This window comes from Pagrus major, chromosome 10 (assembly GCF_040436345.1).
Source record: "Pagrus major chromosome 10, Pma_NU_1.0".
NCBI classification, from domain to species: Eukaryota; Metazoa; Chordata; class Actinopteri; order Spariformes; family Sparidae; genus Pagrus; species Pagrus major.
Window position 1 is genome coordinate 21,206,375 of NC_133224.1, and position 25,395 is coordinate 21,231,769.

Sequence of the window (25,395 nt, forward strand, 5' to 3'; positions counted from 1 at the left end):
TTCATATGTGTGTTATTTTAACTGTCTGGAGAGTGGGGAATAGATTATTTCCTGATAGTGCATCAGTCTATCAGTGGTAGGTTTACTCTATTAAAGAAGTGATCCTTCATGTTGGAAAAACAGTACAAGATTAGTTTTAATGTGGGCTGGAAGAGAACACAAGAACATAGGTGAACATAAACATGATACAGTTTATTACAGCATACACATCATACGGCTGCCTTAGGTGTGACAGTGATGTCTGAAGGTCAAAGCAACCTTCCTTATTAATGCATGTGGTACTTCTTCAATAGATAATAAAACAAAATCGTAGGCAGTTTCTTTCTCGTGTGCTTTCAAATCCATGTAGCCTGTCGTCCTCAGCTGATGGAGCTAGTCTTCATGGTGTCAGCTCAGTTGTATGGAACCACTTGGCAAACTCCATCTGCTGAGAAAGACTTGAGAGATGCAGTTGAAAGCACAGAGAAAGGTGACTAGGTGGACAACGAGTTAAGATTTTTACGTAAGATGTGAGAACTTGGTTTGTGGCCAACTTAAAGGAACAGTTCACCTCAAAATCAAACATTGCTCTTCCTCTTACTTGTAGGGCTATTTATCCAACTAGATTGTTTTGTTATGAGTGTCCAGTTCTGGAGATACCGGCCATGGAGAAGTCTGCCTTCTGTTGAATATAAAGAAAGTAGATGGCACTCAGCTTGTGGTGCTTTTTTTAGTACTTCAGCACAACAACACATCTGGTTCAATTATATTTAAGAGAGCAGAGAAGCAGACATCTCAATGGCCAGTATGTCCAAAACTCGGCAACTAGCACTGAAAAACAATCTCAACGAATAAACAGCACCACAGGTTAGAGGAAACATATAAATATATATAGTTCATATATATTTTGGATTTCTGGGGTGAACTGCCCCTTTAAGAGGCTCCTTTTGGATCAGGCTGGTTTGATTTTCCTATTTTTGTACGTGAATAATCTGGGAAATATAAAGATACATCTCTTCATGTGTTTCAGAGAGATGAAATGTCCTGTACTATTAAACACTACCAATACAGAACACTTCACCTGACAGTAAATGTTGACATAGTCCTTCATCGTGTGCCTTCATCTTCCAAAATGAGTTTCAGCTTGTAGTTCAGTCCTTTCGCCACTAGGTGAGGCACAATCACAGTCACGTTAGAGAAACAAAGCTGCAGTCCAGGTAGTTGTATCAATTTCTCATATATGGACGGTGAAATAGGATTTAAATGAGGTATCAGAGCAGAGCTTGTGAGATATCCCTGTGAAATATTTATGTCTTCATCATTAAATGAGGCAAAAGTCTTCATAATTAGCAATTAAGATGAGTGAGTTTAACTCTAGGTAGTATAAATCATTATGTAGAGTCTTTCTAGGTGATGATCAAACTGTCTTGAATTATTAGAAGGTATTTGTTGCAACGGGAGTGTTCCTCTGAATAGTTTCTGGCCGGGAAATGCCAGCAACAGCAACGTATGGGGCGGCATGATGAACTGTCCACTGAATCCAGAAGTCGAAGACAAATTAAAGTCTTTGTTTCTGCACAGAAAGGACACCCTACCCTTCAGTCGAGGAGATACAGACCCATGAAGGCTGAAGAAAATGTTCCTCTCATGGTCTTTTTTTCTACTCTAAGGAGTAATTGTTAAGCCTAAATATAGGAATTACAGGATGTGAGTTCCTGTTCTTTCCAAAAAAACATGTCACCCACTCCCAAAGTACCGCTTTTTTCTAAAATTATCATTCCTAGAATCAGTTATTTCTGTTTTCCAATCCTCATCTCCACTTCCTGCTCCTCCTCAATTAGACAGGAAGTCTATGGAAGCCCGGACAGAGCGATTAGACATGACGTCAACAGCTGTGACTTTGATCTCCGTGTCTCCAAACTGCATGGTCGCTCTGATCTCTCTCCTCTCTGGGCCTCCTCCTCCTCCTGCTCCTCCCACTGCTCCCGGTAGCGGTAACGGTTCCGGAAGGTCTAAAGTTACCGTCCCGCACTTCCTGACTCCGGGGTCGGAAATGTACGTGACGTCGTCCGTCGTGCTGCAGTAGATGTTGATGATGATCTTCCGCTGGCCCAGACGAGCAGGCGTGTAGCTCCGTCTCACGACCTCGCCCAGAGCCACCGACTGGTCGACGGAGACGAAGCGGTCGAGGATGTCGGTGCACCACTCGCGGCCTTCCTTGATGAGGAGTTTTTCTCGAGGGTGGCGTCCCTCCACGAACCGGTTCAAGACTCCAACGCCGTAGGTCAGGGGGCATCGACGCACTCTGACCTATGAGAAAGAGCTCATTAGGAAGTGTTTCAAAGAGAAGCTCCAGGACGAACAGGGACTCCTGAACACTCACCACAGTGGGGTCCAGGCCAAAGAGCACGGCACCCTTCAGTATGGTCAGTCCGACGTCATGGGGGATGATGATGCGACACGTCCGGCCCAGTGATCTCTGAACTGCTTTCTGCAGCATGGGCGACTCTGCAAAACCACCAACCAGGAAGAGGAAACGCACTCCACACACCTCCGGTTTTGCCATCAGCTCCTCTGTCAGGGGAGAAAAAAGGAGCAAGAGCTTTAAAATGATTTCACTTCATTGGAGTGTTAGAGCAAAGTGCGTGTTTCTGTGTTCATGTTAGAAGTTAAGGAGGAAAATAAGTGGATAAAATGTTCCATCAATGGATTTTTCATGCTGATTTCTACTTCTTCTCCATCAACTACACACCATCCACATTTCTTCAATTTGATACATGTGAAACCCATTCCTGCCTCGTTGTCTTATGGTGATCCAACAAAGGCCAGCAGCTAAAAGCTACAAAACAAGGCCCCTGGTTGTTGAATGTACCACTGGAATGTGACTGATTTAAAACAGGCATTCTCCATTTGTTCTGCCTTAAGTTTTACTTAGCAGGGCTGAAAAAACAAACAATGAGGTCAGTGTCATTTAGAATAAGGATACTATGGGAGCCATTATGCCTAACGTTTGTTTTGTTTGGTCAGAGCTGGGTGGTTGAAAAATGCACTTTGTTCTTTTGTGTCCTTTATTTTTTTATCATTTAGATTTACAATGCCCATTTATAATAAACTAGGACGTGTTATCTAAAGTAAGTAGCTCACTTAATGGACTGTTCTGGCAACTTGTCATACTGTGAGGTCAGTGTGAGAGAGCCAAAACAAACTTAGTTCCCATCTATGTAAGTTAAAGCTGCACTTATCCAAATTTTTATATTAACAATGGTTCAAATGACTGTGAAAGGAGTCGCTCGGAGTGAATCATCTGACAGTTATCACCCGACTGCAGTGTCCCTCAGCCTTTTAGCCTCTTGTAGCTGTTCTTGTTTTGTTTTTATGGCCTGCAAATCTGTGTTTTGGTTCACTCTCACTGCTCTCATCACAGATAGCTGCAAAAACCCGACTAAAACGAGAGTGAATATTGGACTTTTAGATGAATGCTAATGTTGTCCTATATTTACCGGATCTGAAAATAAGCATCTGTTTGCTAAAAAGTTAGCTTAGTCAACTTTAGCCAACTTTATCACAAACATAACCACTTATATTTTACTAGTTGCTGTGGTATGTGTATGTATACACTCAATATACAATACACTTAATATGCATGTCACTGTGTGTATGTGTGCAACCCTAGAGAAGATAGTCACACGGCGGCCATTTTCCTCAGAAGTCACGCTCGTGGTGGGAAGCTCTACTTGCTGTTATCAAAAGGATGGTAACACATTTGGCAACTTATTAGCTTCATTAGCTATAGTTAGACAACAGCTAACATTACTATATGTTAGCTAATGTTGAATAAATAAGTCCAAGACGATAATTGCTAATTAATTTAAGGATTTTCTACCAGATAATGTAACCCTATCGAATGGTAGTGGTTGAATGCTAATGTTAGCTGTTGTCTAATGGTAGCTAATGGGTTATCAAGCACCTTGAAATACAGACCAATATCACGCTGAGCTTCCCACCCTGACTGTGACGTTGTGGAAAGATGGCCGCCATGAGAATGTGGTCTGTAGCGTGAACATCTGTCTTTGTGTGTTTCTCACCAATGTGTTTGACAATATTGATGATGGTGGGCTGGAAGAGCTCATTCATGGCTTCCTGTGTCAGCCGCAGCATCCCCTGGGACGACCACTTCACTATGTTCATGCTGACACACACACACACACACACACACACACACACACACACACACAGGAGAGAGTTTGCATTTTTAGTATTAGAGACGCATCAAATCAATCCATAATCAAACTGCTCACACACACTCACACACTCACTTGCTCCTCCTCAGGGCGGCCTCCACACTCTGGCCCCTGTGTCTCTTGTAGTAGTCGATGAAAGAGAAGGGCAGGGAGATGTTGAGGGCGTTGGCCCTGCCTGGCGCCGCCGTCCGTTTCCTCGCCTCGAATGCGATGGTGAGGTCCACCCAGGCTGCCGGCCGCTTGGCTTTGAAACTCTGGATGAAGTCGTCACCGAAAATCTGGCACAGCATGGCCTCGAAGGCCAGGTCTACTCCGACGGCACCGTACGGACCACCTGGAAGAACAACTACAGCTTTGGAAACTGAAGGAAATCTGCTTGTTCATTTGTGTGTTTTAGCAGTTTGTGAGAATGTTTACCTGAAGCTTTGTAGAGTTCTTTAAGTGTTCCCTGTGGCTGCTCGATCTGATGGACTGTCAGGTCAACTGTTCCTCCCCCACAGTCTGCAACGATATACCTGTCACCTGCACAAACAAACGTTATTTTAATACCTGCGGTGCCCTGGAAACATTTTCACTTTCATGAAATCTGTTACTTTTGATAAACGAGAAAAAAACTTGCGTATCAGTTTGATTTCAGGGCCAGGAAATATTTCACATAGTACTTTAAGCATGATGATCCTCTTTAGCTTGGAGGAAATGGTGGATGATAATGTGTCTTCATTTTTGTGGAAGATCCAAATGTCATGTTTTCAGTGTGTGTGTGTGAATGTGTGTGTGAATGTGTGTGTGTGTGTGTGTGCACGCACGCTCCCCCTGAAACTCTTCAACCAGAGGACCTCCAAACATAAACAACCGTCAGGCATCTGTGATTGCTGCGCTCCATCTGCGAGTGTGTTTTCGCGTGTATTTATGATATGTTAGACGATAAGAGCCTGAGTTAAACTGACAACACCCCAAACACGAGTATGAGTGAATGAGTGAGACAAATAAAAAGCACAAACAACAAAAAAATGAACAAAGATGAAAAAATGTTGGAAAGGACAAGAGAAGAAAACGTAGGAGGAGGATAAGACAGAGTTTCTTTCTACTCCTTTGGTTTATGTACAGTGCCGAGGCAGAGAGTCCCACGGGGTGGGTCCTTCCTGTGTGTGGACAGGAAAGGGAGCAGAAAGGGTCAGCAGGGGCGCGTGGCTCCTCAAATTGTTGTCATGGCTCAACAGAAAGAAAAGGCTGTGTGTTAAACTGGAGAACTGGCTGAGTTTGATTGTCCCTGGGTAGGATTTAAAGCTCCCAGGCCAAACTTGACACAATGAGTTGTGAATAGCAGAGTGACACGGTACAAACTGGTTGATCCTTGTTCCTTTCAAAAAGATTATAATTAAGACATTATTATCCTGTTATTGTAAAATTATAATTGTGACTTTATTCTTATAACATTTAGACTTTTTTCAGACTGGGATCCCTGGTCAGAACCAAACCGAGAACAAAATGTTTTTGAAGCCAGAAATTGTTTTGCTAACAGTGTAGACATGGCAAATAATGTGTGGAAAAAGCCGCCATACTGAAATAAAAAGTCAGAAGGAGGTGATGATATGCAGGAAGGAGAGGTCAAAATCTGAGGGTTAGTAGAAATTAGAAAGCACGTGTGTCTGCTTCTCATAGTCAGTCCGCTGGGGTTAAAAGTCAAAATCATCAATATCTTCGACATGTGGGGTCTGTGTGTCTCTCTCTCAAACACACACACACACACACACACACACACACACACACACACACACACACACACACAGTCTCACCAGTCTGCAGCTCTGACCACAGCTCTCCGGTTCCACTCTCCACCAGGAAGGTCCTGCTGTGTCTCGATCTCCTCAGCTGCTCCCTCGCTGCAACAAACACACACAAAGCTGAATACACACAAATACACAACATACTACAGTTTTTACACCTCTCATGTTTGGATTTCAATCAGTTCAAAAAATACACAATGAGGCAAAAGATAATTAACAGTCAAGCTTAAGGTTGGATGATATAAAACATAAAAAAGACATTATAATCAACAGCTTAGCCTAGCATAAACACTGGAAGGAGAGCTAGCCAAGTTAAAACTAGCAATACCTCAAAGTTCTATAATTAACATGTCGGACTTTAAAAACTGACAAACGCTGCATGCTCAGCGGTAAACAACAGACAAACAGACATGTTAACAACTAGCTGGTGAACATAGTGGAACATTTAGCAGCTAAAGAGCCAGAAAATGAACACAGGAATTTACATGAACACTAACATTGTGAATAAGCAACAGATTGCCAACGCGTTCACCGTATCAATTTAAGGAGTGAAAATATATCAAAGTTGTTTACAACTTGTTTCTGCTGCCCCCAAGTGGCCAAAGAAATCACTGACTGCATGTTTGAACATGTAACATAATGTGCTTTGCTCCTGCACACATATTATTGCAGGTTTAACACATCAACATGAGTTTGACATCTTTGGGAAAGAAAGCGAATAAGCATGTTTGCCAAAATGCTGACATGTTAACTCAAGCTAATTGTCTCAACTGCAATATTTTCCACTTAAACTGAAAAAATGTCATATTAAGTGAAATAGCATGTCCATCTTTTTCAGTTCTCCATCGTTCATGGACTGCATCAGAGGCAAAACAAGGATTTCTGGGTCTCAGGGCCACCAGTAGGAGTTGTTGTCCCCCTGAAATATTGCTCTGTGCCAACCTTTTCTCAATTAAAAATATCAACAAGAGTTTTATGGACTCCCTCCAGTTGTCAGCCTCAAGAGGCATCATCACCTTTCACCACCTCGCACTGCTTGGCCTGCATTCAAAAGTTTTTTGTCTTTATGCATAAGTATACAGGAGCGCCAGACACTTTAGTTTGTGTTCAACTAATGCTAAATACAAATTGGCTGAAGCTAAAACATTCACATCCCCGCTTTCAACCTCATGAAGGGGAATGTATTTAATTTAGACTACATACTGTAAAGTAAGGTTTCAATCTGTTTCATAACCCTGGAGTTCATGACATTTACCCCATGAGAAAAACAAGAAAAACATACTGAAACCAGTCATAACGCCAGGGCATGACAGGAGCAATTTGTTGGAAATGCAGAGCACTCTCACATTTCAACTTTCTCTGCGTTCTCAACATGTAAACCGCCTGACTGGCAGGTTAAGAGCGTGGATGGAGGCCAAGGAAAACAGCACACACTCAAACACAGATGACAAAAATACTAAATACCTGACAGCCTGTTTGACAGAACAGATACACTTATATGCCTCCATATATGCAAGTGAACCCATGAAATGAGACATAATGGCTTTAATATGCAAAAAAATTACAGATCAAAGACGAGGGGTGTAAGGGTTTGGCAGGGTTGTGGGGGAATCTGTGAGTGTGTGTCGTAAGTTATAGGTCTGATGGTCTGAAGTGAAGTGTTTGTATAATTTAGGGTTCATAGTGGTTTTTATAGGTTCCCTCAAACCCCAGGAGTACTGCACACCATACAAATTAGTAAAGGGTAAAAAAAATAATAAAAAAGAAAGAAAGAAAGAAAGAAAGAAAGAAAGAAAGAAAGAAAGAAAGAAAGAAAGAAAGATTTACCATTTGATTGTAAACTTATTGAGCAACAATGACCACTTTGTCTTAAAAGTAATACGGTTGTGGATGACGCAGGAGGTAATGTATGTGCGTCTTTGTGTGTGTGTGGCGATGAATAAAATGCAAGTCTGGAAACCATTTACAACTATTTGAAACAGCAGAAAAGAAAATGTGTGTGTGTGTGTGTGTGTGTGTGTTAATGGCTCCCCGGTGCTATCTTTGGAGGCGAAATGAGGTGGAAGAAAAGCTAAAGATAGTAAAAAGTGTGTGTGTTTATGTAAATACTGCATGTGTGTTTGTGTGTGATGGACCTGGCAAAAGAAAGCCAGAGAGCGAGCGAATGCTAAAGAGACGGAGGGGGAAGAAAGAAAAATGAATGTAAGTGAAGGCGAGGGAGAGTGACAGGCCAGGAGGGGGTGAGATCATAGTCTTACTGCACCTTGTTCCAATTACAATATCCTGTGTTTAGTGTGTGTCTTTGTGTGTGTGAATGTTCTTTGTGTGTGTGTGTCACTGACTGGATATGTATAAGTGGGCCTGTGCAGGGGATTTTGGACGGCATGTTCGTTTGCTGAATTATGCATCAGGCTCCTTTTTTTTATTCCCAGCCTGAAATCGCTCTTTGTTCCTTCGCTGCAATTTAGCAGCATTTTCCCACTAACTGTTGTAAAGACAAATGTTTTCAATGCAACTTTAATATAGAATACTTTTAACTTGATTGCACTGTATAATCGCTAGAGAATAATGACACCATGTGTGTTTGGATTGGTTCTCAAAACTCACTTTCACAATGCAATTCTGTCTGCCACCAGGTACGAAATCTCCCAGGAAAATGAAGGCTTTTTCTCCTAATGTTTTTTTTTTACACCAACCCCTGCTGTAGTTTCGTTTTTGCGCAAAGCAATACTCAAACTATGTTATTACTCTATACATAGTGATGACAATTTCACTTCACCCCTTCAGTGGGTGTGCTTACTTTTTCCCTTTAATTCCAAAGTCGTGTCAAAAGTTTCTTCAGGGACCTTCAAAACAAATGCAGTGTGTGTGGAGTTGTCGGTAGTAGCGAGGCTCTGAGGGAAAAAGAAAGCGATTTGGTTGTCTTTGCAATAGCGGAGCCAACAATAACAGCACTTGGAAAAGCTTGAGGGGGAAAAGTTTAAAAGTTGTCTGTTTCTATTTTGAAATAGTGGCCTATTGAGCCTGCGGGCAGGAAAACGGAAACAATGAGCTGAAAGATGCTAAAACAGTCCAAAGATCAGTGGATGGCTGCAGAGTTGGGTGATAACTATCTGTTTGGTTTGGATTTCATGTGACTTTTTTCACATTACACATTTGACATTGATAAAGGTGCATTATGTAAGAATTTTAGTTGAAAACATGATTTATTTTAAAAAAAGATCAACAAAATGTGACGAAATAACAGTTTTGACATTATGACATCCATCTTAAGTTAGCATGCTAATCAGCTAGCCCAGGCCCATCTCAGTCCAAAGCTCCTATGATAGCTATATGCCTTAAACCAGTGATTCCCACTGATGGGCCATGAAGCTACTACAGGTGGGCGCTAACGGTTATAGTTATCTCAGTACTCTTTCATCCGTAACTTAGTTAAATTACTTCGCTTTTCAGTTCACATTGTATATATTGTCAATAGTTTCCCATTTGTTTTTGTATACAGTGTTTTTAACACTTTTGATCCTTTAGATAGATAACAGTTAGCAACAATAGTTAGCCACACGCTACTATTATGTGTATATGCAGAGCTTTTTAGGAAGCCAGCTAGGCAAGATGACAGGCTAACCTTCAACCTTTAACCTAGTAAAAAACACCTATGTGATCATGTAAATGATCAAAAATGGAAGTAACCAGACGAATGACAAACTACAGCGTGGGACTGTGAAAAGTAAAGTTACAGATGAAAAAGTACTGAGATACCTATAGACTCTTAAGAACCGCAAGCGACGGTAACTTGCCACACACTAACTTTAGGTCGCTATGGCTCTTTTTCACAGTCGATGCTTGGGAGAGCTGCTAAAAATGGAAGTGACTGATGTACACCGTCTTGTGAAAGCAAGCAGTAAAGCTCAGACCTCTCTGCTTGATAAGGAATTTAAATATACTGTAGAGTTGGCACCGGTAGCAAAAAGACATGCAGATCGTAAAGCGGATCACGTCACACTACATTGTGCAAGTAAAGAATTGTCTGTGCAGAAAACTCGAACTGAAAAGCATGGTCATACTGCTGCAAAATATGGGTAGGATGCAGAACCTCACGTACACACAACACACAGAACTGCAAAGTCATGAGGCAAAACCACAAGCAGTATCTGAAGTCAGATCTTTACCCTCATTGCTCTCTATTTCTTTTACACACACACACACACACACACACGCAGAGCTCGTCCTTTAATAAAAACCACAATCCCCAAGTGCAATCAAGTAACAACATTTCCAGGAACATAGTGTGGTTTCATGCTCATGACAAAGTCTACAACAGGACACACACACACACACACACACACACACACACACACTTTCTCTCTCTCGCTCTCTCTTTTTACTACCTTGTCTGAAGCTTGAGTCAAAGGGCCGTGACCCCTCCAGATCGAGGCCATTTGTGACTGGCTGCAAGCTCAGGTCAATCACCTGGTGGAGGCGGAGCTTGCGGCAGTAAATGGATGCAGCTTCTGGTTCCAGAGCGATGAGGAGCTGCTCGGGACAGTCGGGAGATACAAGACCAGCCTGGAGGAGGAGAGAGAGGCAGAAACAGAATTGTATTATTGAGCAGACTTAAGGGGCTGAACGAGCACGACTCCATCATGCTTTCATACATGGTTCTGCTTCGGTGCATATACACTATAGGCCTAACAAAGTGCCATTAGGAGAGGAGAGCTGGTATATAAGCTCTAGTCTCGATGTATTGGGAGTAAAGTTGAGTGTCTGGAATGATGTGTGTGTGTGCAGGGCGGTGGTCTGGACACTACTTCCTGTGTTTGTACGCCGGTCTCCCTCATTGTTCATTTCTGATGACATCATCACCAGCAGGAAGCACACACACCCCGACGGCCTCAAGCTGGGAGCCAGCGCAGGGTGGGTGTGTGTGCGTGCGTATATGTCAGTGTGCATGTGAAAGCGTGTATGCATTAGACTATTTATGTAGGTACCCGAGTGAGTGAAGGGCAGATGAGAGATAAAGGTTAACAAATTGATCCTGTGCATGTGTGTGTGTGTGTGTGTGTGTGTATGTGTGTGCGTGTGTGTTAAAATGAGACGGTTGAACAGCGAGGGAACGAGAATGAGGAAAGCATGACATTAAAAGTAAAAGGTTGTACAGTCAGACACACACACACACACACACACACACACACACACACACACACACTCACAGGTCGGGCCACTCTGATTGATGTGTATTGTGATAGGACCCCCCGCATTCCTGTCCATGTACGCACACTTCCTACAAGTCATTGTGACACATACAGTGCATCGAGCAGGAGTGTGTGTGTTGGTGGGAACATATACAGGGAAGAGAGAGGCAAAAGTGCAGTGTTCCCTCTCTCTCTCTCTCTCTGTCCGTGTGTGTGTGTGTGTTCTGTCAAAGAAAAATAGAAAGTGATCTTTCATGGGAACATTACTCAGACAACCTTTATCTCATGCTTCAAATGTTGTCTTTCTTTCCATCTTTCTGTTGTTCTTACTCTCTCTGTCACACACACACACACACACACACACACACACACACACACACACACACACACACACATACACACACTAACACACACACACACACACACACACACACACGTACAGATGATTGAATGGTCTGGGTCAGTCATACAACATTGAAGTCTGAAATCTCAACTTTTCATGCAACAAGAACAAGAAACACAGACTGGATTTAAGCTCAGTGAGAATGTATATTTGGTAATTCAGCTGCATTTTAGAGGGTCTTTTTAAAATTAAAAAATAAAAAGTTTTTGATTCACAAGGGGGGAATTGTGATATAGAGGTGCATAAAAGACACAAAATGACTTTAAAAAACATTTTATAAAAGAAAATACACCAATGTTTGGAACATTCCACAGGTAGACAGGTTCAGGTGATAGTAGCATGATTAGATAAGAAAGGGAATTTTCTCAACCCATAAAGCAACAAAAACAATAAGTATCAGGAGGTTTTAAACAAAAACCATCCTTGGCCTCTGTAACAGACAGGTTGATAGTTTGGGCTGACTTAAGAGCATGTACAATGTATTGAAAGTATTAAAGTATTGGTTTTTCTTCTTTCAGCCAGTCATATCCAATGCATGGATTTATTTATCTGTCAGTGTGCATCTGTCAATATGTGTCTGTGTGTTCCTACCAGGTATGAAGCCTCTCTCATGAACTGTTTGGCAGGTTGTCTCCACACAGCGGGGACAGTGATCACCCATCTGATCTCCTCTCCCTCCAGTACAGATGACGACTGGTCCTTCACCTCCTATAAAGAATTGATATAACACTTCCTAAAATCGGACTCGAGATATGAGCATCCATCAGACAAAAATACTCACGTAAAAGAAAGTACTTTGTGAGCTACAGTACAGCAACACCTTGTTTATATAAGACATATCTAAAAAAGTACATATATGTGTAACTGCACCTTTAGGGCATGTTCCCTGAAGAATCGCAGGGCGTGAGCAAACACCTCGATGGCCCTGACCCTCCGACCGTTTACTGCCTCCAGCTCCGTCTCCATGGTGAGGTCCTGCAGCAAACACAAACGCAACTGCTGAAAAACTGCTGCAGGAACAAGTCATCTTTCTGATGCCTTAAGCCTTAAAGGGAAACTCCAGCAATTTATTGTTGCACTTGGAGACTTAGAGTTTAAACAGACAGATTTTTATTCCCTTGCACGTTTTAAGATTCTTAATCACTGGATCCTACATTTCCCACGATGCAACTTGATTGTGTTCACTCATTGGACCCTCCTTGCCTTGTAACAGTCATATAACTCAAACCAAACACCACCAGTTTGTAAAGTAGGCTTTGAAAAAAATGTTTAGGTATAATTCGTGACAACATCAGGATGATTATCTCAGATCTGTCTCATCTGATCTCTCTTACACTCGTGCTGTGGATCTTCATCTTGAACTTATCGAAGTAGAGCCAATGCCGGGCCTCCTCTGGGTCCAGGTCGTGGTAGAAGTCGCGGGCCGCGAACCCAAAACTGTGGAACCGCAAATCAGGAGTCAGCAGCAGACACGTCGGGCTCTTCTGATTGGCCACCCCAGGGTCGCCGCCCTCCCAGCGCCTGTGTGGTTTGGAGGGAAAAGATGTTAACGACAGAACATTTAAAGAATAGAACTGAAGACATTATAAGCAGACTCTTACTTCATCATGTGTATGGCCTCTGCGTCCTGTGTGAAGCTGAACGCGTAGCCGCTGGAGGTCGTCCCAAAGTCTATCGCCACGACCACCGTGAACGGACAGGCCATCCTGGGTCTGACCTCCACCCGCTGAGAGAGAGAACAAGGCCCGAGGGAGAGGGAGATTTGTGTGTGTTGTAGCTGACACTGATAGGATAACAACTCTTCATAATCACCTCTGTGCTCACCTTTGTGTGTTTATTAGCCGAGCTGGCTGTGTGGCTCTGTGGCCCACAGGATGAAGCCTACTGACTTTGGTGATCCCTCAACTTATCCTCTAATGCCACCATGAGATTCATATTTTTGTATTTGTATATTTTTTCTCAAAAACTATTAGATTGATTGCCATGACTTTCAGGAGCTTGTACTTTACTTGATTTCTTTTTTTAATGCCACTTTATACTTCCACTCCACTTCATCTCAGAGAGAAATATTCTACTTTTTATTTCATCAAATTTATTGACTTACTTTACACATTAGGATTTCTACACTCATAACATGTGAAGAGTTTGTAAAATATCATGTTTTGTTATAAATTGAAATACCCACCCATTTATAAAAGTACTGTTTAAACTGATAACATTAATTGGGAATCGTTTTGTTAATGGTTTAAGTGATTCTTCATATAAAAACAATACATATTTCCAGCTTCACAAATGTAAATATGAGGTTTGGACTGTTGGTTGGACAAAGTTATAAAGGTGTCACTTTCTGATGGCATTTCTCATTATTTTCTTAATCTTTATAAACCAAGCAATCAACCTATTAAGAAAGAAAATAATTAGCAGATTTTACTCAGGGGTGCAAGTAACTAATTACAACTTCTCAAATCACTGTAATCAAGTCATTTTTGGGGTACTTCTACTTTTGAGTCTGTAATTTTACTCATACTTAAGAATGCACTACACTATGCAATCTACTTGGTTACTTTTAAAATCATAATTGAGTACTGACTACAATCTGAATTGATAACTTAACTTTTCATCAGGTCACAATTACAGTCTAAAACTTTGCTTTATGACTAAATATCATCAAACCTGATATTACCCTTATCCTCAGCTGTTTAGTGCCACTATATAAGCATCCCTACCACAGAGTGAATGAGGTAATGTGGGCTGTCATTGTCTGGAAATGAAGCATGGGTGGGATTTAAACCAATGCCTCTGACAATTCTGTAATAACTAGTTTCTATGAGAGGAAACTGAGCAGAATTATCAGCTTGGCTTTGAGATCTGATGCTGTTTTTCCTTCTTTAGTAGCCCACTTGTGAGAGTTAGTGCCAAAGTGCATATTCTTGACCACCAACTGTAGTCTTTATCGGGCACTTGTTTTAAGCCTATACTTCACTTTAAACTGTGTGTAAGTGTTATTATAAACCACTAATAACAGTGAGAAGTGGATGTGGGTTTACACGTCGTGTTTAAGAGCTCTATATAAAGAAAATAAGTAGAAAGAGGAAAGGGTGTGTAGGAATGTCTGGTGTGTGTGTGTGTGTGTGTGTGTGTGTGTATGTGTGTGTGTGTGTGTGTGTGTGTGTGTGTGTGTGTGGTTACCGGTGAGGGTGACGGTGTGAGGGGTGTGATGCTGCAGTCATTTCTAGCTGTGGCAGGCGACGAAGGGACTGACGAAGCGGCTGATATATCATCTGGGGATTAATGGAGAAGAGAAAGACAAGTGTAACACTATGCAGTGCTAACAATTAAAATCTCATAATTATAATGTTTCAGCATTGGAAAAGTGTCACACATGCGCTACTGAAAAATGAAAAGAATAACCAAAAAAACCTGTTGGTTTAAGGCAATATGCAGCCATGGGAAACCTCTCTTATCAATAGGAAAGAGCCATCATTAGGCTGTCGTCAACTGCTGATACTAACGTACATGAACATGTGCAAAAATACCTTATTTTCCCTGCAGAGATAAGTGGGATAGGGCGTAAACACACTTAACCTGAAGCTCTCGAGATGTGAGGTTGAATATTTATAATGAACCGGCATTACTGGAGTGTCACTGGAATCTGATGTGAGTAATATTCCCAAGTGGGAGAGGGACATGGAAAGGTCAGCGTGTTCACGCTCCAAAAGATAAAGAGGGAAAAATGAGTCATTTTGCCCATGTTGCCATAGTAATGAAGCATGTGTACAAACTGTATGCGTGTCTCACCGGGTATCTGAAGGCTGTTGGGGTCTGGCTGCACCACGTCAACCATCTTTACAGGAGCCAGGGTCTGCAGAGAAACACGGCAACACTATTATGCATGTAGAATCATTAATGGCTTCCACTGTCCTCTACCATCAGTGTGATTTTCAGGACTTCCTGTGTGATGAAGTGTTGCAATTCAAATGGAGGTATAAAATTGTGCAGACATAGAGGTCTAAATAAAATAATAATTAGAAGAATTAAAAAGTTATGACATTTCTGAGTAACTGGTTTTTTAAGGGTGAACTTGCGTTATTTCATTTTGGGCCATTTGGGGGCAGCACAATAAGCTGTAAACATAATATTGATGTATTATTTCATAAAGTTAATAAACAATTGCCTAACAAAACATCTATCAAATAGAAGCAACATAAGTTATTTAATCTGTGATAAACACAAGTCCAATTATTCACTCTCTTTTAGCTCTGTTTTGTTCTCCACCAACTCCTGGGGGAATATCTGACTCTTTAGCTGCTAAATGCTCCACAGTGTTCATTAGTTTGTTTGATTTTGTTAGCTTTGTCCATCTGCTGCTTGGCACTAGACAGGTGGTGCACAACGGATTTATCAGAGTTTTTAAAGCTAAAAATGGCCGCCTGCTGCAGCTGAAAGTGAGGTTGATGAGAGTGAGCCAGAAAAAGTTTGGTTGTGGGTCATAAATCGAAGCAATGGGTTAAAAGGCACTAAAACGCTCTGTAGAGCTGAAGTGGAGCGCAGAGTCTGGTGATCATTTTCTGTTTATAAAACTGTAAATAAGTGCAGCTTTAAACTCCCATTAGTAGTTTGATGATGTTGGAGGTTGGAAGTAGCGTTCAAGTGTTTCCCTGGAAGTTAAAGCAACAGGTGAAATGCACTGTTACCTTAAAAAAAATTTAGGATTTCTGTGGGTTTGAACATTGTTGGAAACACTTAGGATGACGTAACTACACAACTCAACAAAATATATAACAAGTGAAGTGAAGACACACCCCAACCACCACCATCTTTCACAGCACCCATCATGCACTTGAACTTCTAGTTCCCAGCTACTATAGCGATGACTGGTTACACTGCTGGTTGCATGGAGAAGCGCTCAAGTGTAAGTTTAAGAATGAGAATGTCCGTCAAATACTATATATGTTAATGCTATATGACAATAACACCAGCCAACTTTTTGTCTTGGTTAAACAAACAAGAAAACGTGCACCTCAAATTACTCATACACATTTATGACTCACAGTTTATGATAAAACAGCACAGATGTGCAAGGAGAAATTACCAGTAGGAGTTGAGAGAATGGAAAGATGTGTGTGCATGAAATGTCAGAGTAGAGTGTGTATTTCATTTGTTTTATTCTTAGTGTCCTGATTAGTGAGCTGTCTCAAAGTTCCCTGTAGGTCCTTCAGCACATGCATCTACTTTTTGTGCATGTGTGTATTGTTTTCATTGGCTTGTGTGTGTTTGTGTGCATTGTATTTCAGCACTGGGTCGATCCGCGATCTGAGCCAGGAGCAAACTAAACAGATGAGTGCAATGAAACAAAGATGTGTTTGTTTAAATCTCTTTCTGTGAGCGAGTGTGCGAGCATAAGTTAGTTTGACATCCTTTCTTTGCGTACATGCATGCCACATCTGTGTGCATTTATTCCAGCTTGTGCCCGAAACATCTTGTGTGCTTGCGTGTGTGCATCACTGGCATTCTTACCCTGCGTCTGTCCTTGCTATTTAATGATAAAACCAGAGACAGGATGAAACTGCACATACATTTTCCTTTCCTTCTTCAAGCTTTTACCATCTCATCCTGTCATCTCTTTCAACCCAATGTGCAGTGGACAATTTACTCCCCCTCTGCCCCTCCGTCCTTTTCTTCTCTCTCTCATTCTCAGACACACGACTTAGATCTTGCAGGGGATCAGCAGAACAAGCAACTCTAACTCCCCTGAGACTTCACATTCGGCGCACATTGTGCAACACACTCCACTTTTATGCACCATTAACGATCAAGCTCTCACTTTGAAGTATGGAGAAATTTTGTAAATATTTCTGTTAGACTTACTGGCAAGACAGGTTTTAGTAGGGCTTCTTATCATGCAGCTTTTTCTTATTAACAGAACATTAAAGGAGCGCTATGTAGTTTTGGAGAAGAGATTCAAACTCAGAATTTTAATATAATAATATTAATGAGGTAATAATACAAAAACCAGAAATATTTATTTTCTCCATAACTGAACAAACAAGCTGTTCTCAGAGCAAAATAAGGTCTACACTGTTTGAAGCTAGAAAGGTGGCAGGGTCCGCCAAATATAAAACTTTGAGTAAAGAAATTGTGTTGTCCTTTAAGGTCAGTTTGTTTAATCAGTTTATTCAGTCATGAAAACAAAAAGAGTTTGTTTATTTAGTTTGTTTAGTCATAAGAAATTAGGAAAATGAAGATTCAAATATAGTCCCCAAAAATACATAGTGCACCTTTAATGCAAAATACTACAAACATGAAGCCAAAACGTTACATGACATTTTGCCAAAGCAGCTTAAAAAAGTGCATTTAATCTCCAGAGAAACATCACCAATTTAAAGTGCAATTATCATCTTTGAATGTTAACTTACCTCTTTGTTTGCTGTTGCAACACTATGTCCTTGTCCTTCTCTCCACAAGTATTTCCCAAACTGAAGTTTCGGCAGTCCGAAGTTTAGAATCCGCCTCCAGGGAGGGAATTGGAGAGGAAGAACAGGAGGAAACTGTGGACACAAGAGGATGCTTTTCTAGAAATCCCTTGTTTAAAACGTGAGACTTCACAGCTGACTTGCATGCAGATTTCCCAAAATTGGAATTCCCTAATCAGAAAAGTTTACAGTGAGATGTGATGGAAGGAGAAAGAGCTGCACCCTCTTCTTCTTCTTCTTCTGAGTAAATCGCAGCTTTTCCTAATGAGGTTCTGAGTTGGATTTGTACTTCTGTCTCTCTGCAGCAGAGCTCACTGCCTCTCCGTTCTGCACAGGAATGTCAGAGAAAAGTAGTGACACACACACATAAGTTGCAGGAGTGGGAGGGCTGTGACAGCGCATAGTGGGGGAATGCTGGGGGATTTACCTCACTGGGAAATTGCAGAGTGTGTTGGAGACTGAGGGTGGAATATTCCTGAGCAGGCGGTGTATCCCAGTTAAGTCATCTCGCCCTCTCTTTCCCCTCCCACTCCTCCATATGTATCCTTCCTCTGTTTAATTATCTCTTCCTGTCTTCCTCGTTTCATCTTCTCTTCATCTCTCTTCACATGCTGCTGCTTTCTTTTAATGTTTTTCTTCGTCTCCTCTTTATCTTTACCGCTTTCCTTTCCTTGTTGCTGTAGCTGCTCCCTTAACCTTTCCATAACATTACCTCCAACTTTCTAACTTTGCGGACAAAAGCAGGAAGCAGCCAGGTGTGTTCAGTCAGCCTAAAACAAATGATAAACTTCATTCCAATGCTCCACCTTTACCTCCGCCAAGGACGTTACGCTTTCACCCTTGGTTGGTTTTCTCAGCAGGATTACACAAAAACTACTGAACGGATTTCCACAAAACTTGGATGGAGGATGGAGGATGGATCTCGGTCCAGATTAGACCCAATTTGTTGCCTTCGGGCTACTCAATGTAGCTTCCTATTTATCCTACAGACATGAGAGTGGTATCAATCTTTTCGTCGGAATCTTGGAAAAGAAAATAAACACACTTTCCAAAATGTCAAACTATATCTTTAATGAAAATTGAATTTGACTAGACTGTATATAAATGCACTTGTCACCCTGTTGTCTGCATGATATATGTCTTTTCGTATGCTGTGAGGCTGTAGACTTGTATCTGTGGAGGTTCACATCATTGCTGCAGGGATCTGATTTCTCCCCACTAGAGCTGTGATTGAAAGCATACATTAACCCCCAGTGCTCTCTCTCTCTCTCTCTCTCTCTCTCTCTCTCTCTCTCTCTCTCTCCCTCACACACACACACACGGACTGAGACTAGCTGGCCCCACTCTCATGGGCAGAGGAAGTCAGACCTCTTGAGTATGCGAAAGAAAAGGCCTCTGGTATATACACACACATCCACATACACTCAGTCTCCTTGTCAGATTTCTAAATCGAATTAGGGTGCATGAGTGTGTGTGTGTGTGTGTGTGTGTGTGTGTGTGTGTGTGTGTGTGTGTGTCTGGAAGCCATTACCTGGCATGTCTCCCCTCGCTGCCCAAAAACCAAGAGGCCCCATATGGATCCTGCCATCACCTCTCTCTTTCTTTCTTTCCCTTTATTGCCTCTTTTATTGTTCTTCTACATCTGTCCTTTCTCTCTTTTATAGGCCCCTCTCTTGCATCTTTCTGTGTAGAATCCATTTTATTTGATCCCTCACCCGCAGTCATTTGCTCCAATTAATTTTCTAATGACTTACATTAGCTGTTGTGTGGCAAAATTTCAACAGCTTTGCTATCAAATCTGGGGTTTTCATAGTTTTGGGCATTTGCTTGACACCTCTGTTTGGCAATCAAACCTCCATTAGACCTACTTAAAAAACACCAGGGAGGCCGAGGTCAAGCTCCTCCATCACCTCAGGATCACCTCAGGGACACAGAATTATGAAAAGGATCATAAGTCTTCGTCTGAGCACAGCCTCACCCTTCTCCTTGGAGGACGCAGGAAGCCCAACGCAGGAAGTGATGGAGTCAGGTGACAGGAAGGAACCCCTGTGTGGTATTCCTCTCATGAATCCCGCATTATCTCAGGGACCCTGGAAGTCCTCGAGTGACGGAAACACACCCATAACATACACATGCAAGCGTGCACGCAAACACACACACACACACTGTTCTCCCTCCAGCTCCTCTAAATAGACCAAAATCTCAACCGCTGTCTGAGTGAGAACCTGTTACTTCCCCTCCAGATAGCATCAGACACCACACAAATTTTAGGAATTTCATATTTCTAAGGGCAGTTACTACACCTTGTTTATAGCTTTAGCTTTACACACTGTCGACCACAACATACATTTATGTTAGTGCATCTTAAGCAACAGGAAAATATACTTTCTTGCTGAGTTAGATGCCAACATCGGCACCACTCGTATCTTATCGTGCAGTAAATACAACTAACAGCCATCTCACTTACCTTAGCACAAAGAGTGGAAACTTAGGGAAACAGCTAGCATGGTGCTGCTCAAAACCTGCCAGCCCCTCAAAAGCTCACCAATTAGCAGGCTAAACATATTTGCAAAGCTAAGCTAACCGGCCGATGGCCATATTTACCCTCGATAATGAGAGTGAAATCAATATTCTCATATAAATCGGCAAGAAAACAAATGAGCGCATTTCCAAAAAATGTCAAACCATTCCTTACCAAGAAATAATAGATATAACATGTAATTGGTCAGCTTTAGGGGTGGTGCAGGCCGGTGCCTGCACTGCTGCAGGAATCGGCAGCCTAAATACAGCAATGAATTTTAAATCACCTGTGTTTTGTGATAAACCAATCTCAGCTCAAGGACATCCTACTTGTTTGTTCTGAAACTTTTGACCGTATCACAAGGTCTTCATTTGCATGTGGAGTTTTAAGTCAACATAGATTAAAAGACATCAAGGACCTCAATAATTCCAACCTTGGGCTAAGTTGTTTTGTCAGCTGCTGTTTCTAATGTCAAGAATGATCATGAAGCTTGAGATTTGTGATCTTTTGGCCTTTCAAACAGCCATAATCAATGTTCTGCACAATCACGTCATTTGGAAAAATGTTATTCTTCCCTTTTCTTTCATCAAGGTGAATAATGGTCAAGAATTCGCAGATCCACTTGCATTTGTAATGTAGGTTAGAAAGTGGTAATAATTATGTAGCCTTGCCTACAAATAAATCATCTGGCACAAGTACTACATGACTTTTTGCACCATTTTTCAAGCAAACATATTAAACACACAAGGGGCCCATACCCTGAACATGCACACAGGGGAACCATTAGAGGAGGAGTGAAGTAGAAATATCTGCATATACTGTGTGACCCCTTGTTTTCTGTAGGGTTTCTGGAACAAATGTACAGCAGGAATATATTTCCATGTTCACCAAAGTCCTTGTTAAAATCGAACACACTGTCGGCCTGTAGCTCATTGGAGTGTTCGAAAAGCCCCTCAGTGGTGAGTGTGAACAGGCCCTCAGACTATCAGCACTTGTAGGAGTATTGAGTTTGTTCAGAAAATAATAAAGGCAATGTTGTACCGTTGAGCGTGTGCTAACGTGCCACTTCCTGTTCCATGTGCGTGTTAGGGTGTGTCTTATGTTCCAGTGTGTGTTTGCGTGCATGTGTGTGTGCAAGCAGCACTGGACTAACTCACCGGTGAAGCCTGGGGTGGGGAGCCAGGGCCACAGGAAAGGCTGGGGTAGAAGATACACACTCACACACACACACACACACACACACACACACACACACACACACACACACACACACACACACACATATTAAACATGACTGCCCTCTGACATCAAGTCTGGGCTATTGTGTAATAATAAAAAGAGGGAGGGCGAGGGAGAGAGAGAGGTACAGGAAGGGAATTTATGATTTATGATTCAATGGCAAAGACAGAGCGGGAAATTTATGACGGAGGGGGGCTGGAGGAGGGAGAGGAGGGAGGTAGGGGGACGTCATGTAACAGCAGTGGGGAGAAGGAATGAGGGGGAAAGAGTTAAAGTACCTCCTTTTTGTCTGCACCTAAATGGTGAGTTTGAGGACATTTGGTTGCATGATATTGCTTTGCACTCCCATGACAATGTGCAGGTGTGAGCTGTATATTAAATCTGCAATATGAGGAGTCTCAGATCAAACTTCTCTTCTCCCAAAGACGTCACTAACTTCCTTCGCCATGATTGAATGGAGCAGAAATCACAGATAAAGCCCAGGGTGTGTGTATGATCACAAGGAGGCCTTTATGAGTTTCTCAAGGACAGGTTTCCCAGGTCATTGAGGATAAATCGACTGCAGACACGCACACACACAAACTCACACACACTGATTTGAGCTGACACTCTGAAGGAACATCTGGCGTTCTTGAGCACTGATTTAATGTCCCCATCTCTTTCTCCACACATGTGCACGAGCATGCATCTTGCATCCAGCTGAGACAATCCAGAAATACTGTAGTAAGCTGGAAATCTGTTAAAGCGTCGATTTACAATGACGTGGAGCTTCTTTGTCTATTAACTAAATGAAGACCAAGCATGGGTTTATACTGAGGTTTAGAGCCCGATGGATATATCAGTTGGCCAATATTATCGACCAATATGTGGCCTATCACAGATAGTATCAGCATATTTATGTACATACTCAATGTTTATATGAATATCAGCTGATATAGCGATATTTGAATATCTTTACACCCCAATGAATATGCAGCACTTAACTTTCAAGATGTGGCCTTTAATTGCCCTGTCATTAATAGAGAGATAATGCATGCACAAATGCCCTAATTGGGTAATCTTTGTGAGCTGAGGGCTGATAATTTAACAAGAAAAACATGTCCCCCCTGCTCTGTTGGAACTTTTGTGTGAATGCTGTGAACTTTTTAGTGTGAGAAAAGCAGTTAAAGATGATAAAAGTCTGACTCAACTTTAAATTAACAAGGGCTCCAGGCTTACTTTTTATGCCAATTGCACTGGTGAACCTACCTTTTTCATTTAGGTGCACCAGGACATGATTTAGGTGAACCCAACAACGCATATTGATTTAACAAATTATGTGAGTGGTTGAAAACATGAATAAAGGTGCAGACAGATGTTTTTCATCCTTTTAAATCACTGCACATGTGAAAGGAAATTTCAGAAACAAAAATGTATAGATTGTTTTAATCTGACCTGCTGAATACCAGGTGCACTGGTGCAACTAATGAAAATGTAAACGCACCCTAGAGCCCTGTTTATCTGTGTATTACTGACAATTGAACAGCAGTTGGTGCAGAAATTACTAGCCCTGCACTGACTGACATTCAAAGTCATAAATTCAATGATGGACAACAGAGAAGAAGTAGAGAAGCAGGTTCAGACGTGGTGCAGTAAGTCCCTCAACATGACTGTTTATGAGATTGGGAGTTGGAACAGGGTGCAGAGTTGACTTCCTCAGTTTCAGCTACACAACTTCATCCACACAGACAACATAATAATAATGTTTCTGCCAGTGGACACACCATACTGCCCAACAGCCACAGTGTGTCACAGTCGCCCTCCACTGTGATGTTAGGGTAATGCACCCTCTTTTCTAGCCCACAAGTGCCTGAGATGATTCCTTTTAAGAAGGTAGCTGGGTTGATCCAGGTGAAAGTTGTAATCACGTGCTGTGTATTTGAGGTGCTTTGGACAGAGGCTGAATGAAGATGAACTGAAGTAGATGAGGACTTGTTTTATAACCTAAAAAATCCAACATAGAAAAACGTAAAAATGGCTCCATACAGCTTACACAGCATAAATTGATTTTAAAAGATGTTATTTACACCCTTTTGTACGCCAAAATCTTCACTGTAGCTGCTAGGCTAACAGCATTAGCGAGCACCCCATGGATTTTAATTTTTGGGTGAAACCATTTTTAGAACACAACCTTCGAAGGACTTCATTAAGAAGTGAAAAATTTAAACGTACAATTCACAACTATTTTCAATAAACTACAATTTCAGCATGCAGGCTGAAAATAGCACTTTTCAAAACATAAATACAGAGAGTCAAATGTATACACAACATACATTCCCCTGTCATCATCTTATTTAGGACAAAGAGTGTTTCTGATTTAGCACTGGTGTCATCACTGAAACACATCCTCAGCTCTCTAGACAGGTGAAGGTGAGTTGTTTTGCTTTGACCAAAAAATAGACAAAATTCACTGAGGCTATAAAAGGCTGTGATGCAAGTGAGTTGGCAGCTCTGTGTGAACAGAATGGGTAAAACTTTCACACTGCTTTTTTTTTTGTCTGTGGCGTAGTGGCACAGTCTGTCTGCCATTGTCCTGGATAAATTACACTGTTTCAGTGTCTTTCATCATCATTTTTACTATTCCCCATTAGCAACCCCGTTTTTTTCCAAAGATGTGTGCTGTTGCTCAACCTGAATGACAATTCTAGCAGTCAGTTGTCTGTATTGGTGTTCCTTTCCGATATTCAATTGCCTCATAAACAATAATGTAGCAATACAAGAAACAGAAAATCCAGCTCAGACGCCAAGGAGTGTCTTGATTTATTTGTTCAGCCACACATAATTAGCTTACTTATCTGTGAGTGTATTGCAGTTTCATCAGGTTCTCATTGACACCAGTGTAATTTAAAAGCTTCTTTTGACTTGTGATCGGTGAGCAATGATCAAATACATAAAAGAACGTGGTTATACTTTTTCTGTGTCGCAAAAAATGCGCATGAGATGCGTAACTTCAGCCTTGAAATATCTTTTTAGTTGTAATATCTTTTTACCCAGATAGTTAAAATATTTGGAGATTGCAGAAATACCTTTGAGGTTAGTGTTTTAGACTGTCTTTTCAGGACCAAAAAGCCTAAAAAGATCCAGATGTGAGAGTATTTCAAGAATCCTTCACGTCATATTTCCAGAGAAAGCAGATAGGATTTCAATGTAATGGTGACAGATGAGGGACAAGGTGGTGATTCCCACGCCCCTGAAAAGTATGTGCACGCCACTGCTCACACTCACATATCAAAGGTTTTTATCTTTCATCTCTCTGCTGTACATTTCCTCTTATCTTCTCGCTTTTCTCGCCCCCAAAACAACCTTAACAAACGTAAAAGTAGAGCCTCGTCTCTTAAAGAAAGGTCAGTCCTAGTTAAAACGGCCACGTTGTCAAATATTAACCGGTCATATTGATTACAAAAAAGGGGCACCAAGAAAAACGGTTTATATTTTGTTTACTTACGTGAATGGAGGGGTGGGGCGGGGCGTTTGGTGGCCTGGACCAATAGCAGCCCCAGAAGGCGTTGACTGACGTAGAT

At 41.6% G+C, this 25,395-nt stretch overlaps 1 protein-coding gene across 3 annotated transcripts; it reads right to left on the reverse strand.

The window, feature by feature from the left end:
* Positions 1-118: 118 nt before the first annotated feature.
* On the reverse strand, positions 119-21,759 carry hspa12b (heat shock protein 12B). 3 transcript variants are annotated; one of them, XM_073474572.1, is made up of 16 exons: positions 18,503-18,835; positions 18,265-18,402; positions 18,019-18,150; positions 15,401-15,464; positions 14,792-14,883; positions 13,204-13,328; positions 12,937-13,123; positions 12,473-12,577; positions 12,194-12,310; positions 10,396-10,573; positions 6,017-6,103; positions 4,638-4,742; positions 4,296-4,554; positions 4,065-4,168; positions 2,363-2,553; positions 119-2,289 (listed from the first exon to the last, which is right to left on the reverse strand). In XM_073474572.1, the coding sequence occupies exons 4-16, from the start codon at positions 15,444-15,446 to the stop codon at positions 1,813-1,815; spliced, it is 2,073 nt and encodes a 690-aa protein (XP_073330673.1). In that variant the 5' UTR covers positions 15,447-15,464; positions 18,019-18,150; positions 18,265-18,402; positions 18,503-18,835; the 3' UTR covers positions 119-1,812. The 3 variants fall into 3 exon arrangements, with proteins under 3 accessions (XP_073330673.1, XP_073330674.1, XP_073330672.1); XM_073474573.1 differs by lacking the exons at positions 18,265-18,402; positions 18,503-18,835 and adding an exon at positions 21,754-21,759; XM_073474571.1 differs by having other exon boundaries at positions 18,265-18,835.
* Between the last annotated feature and the right edge of the window lie 3,636 nt (positions 21,760-25,395).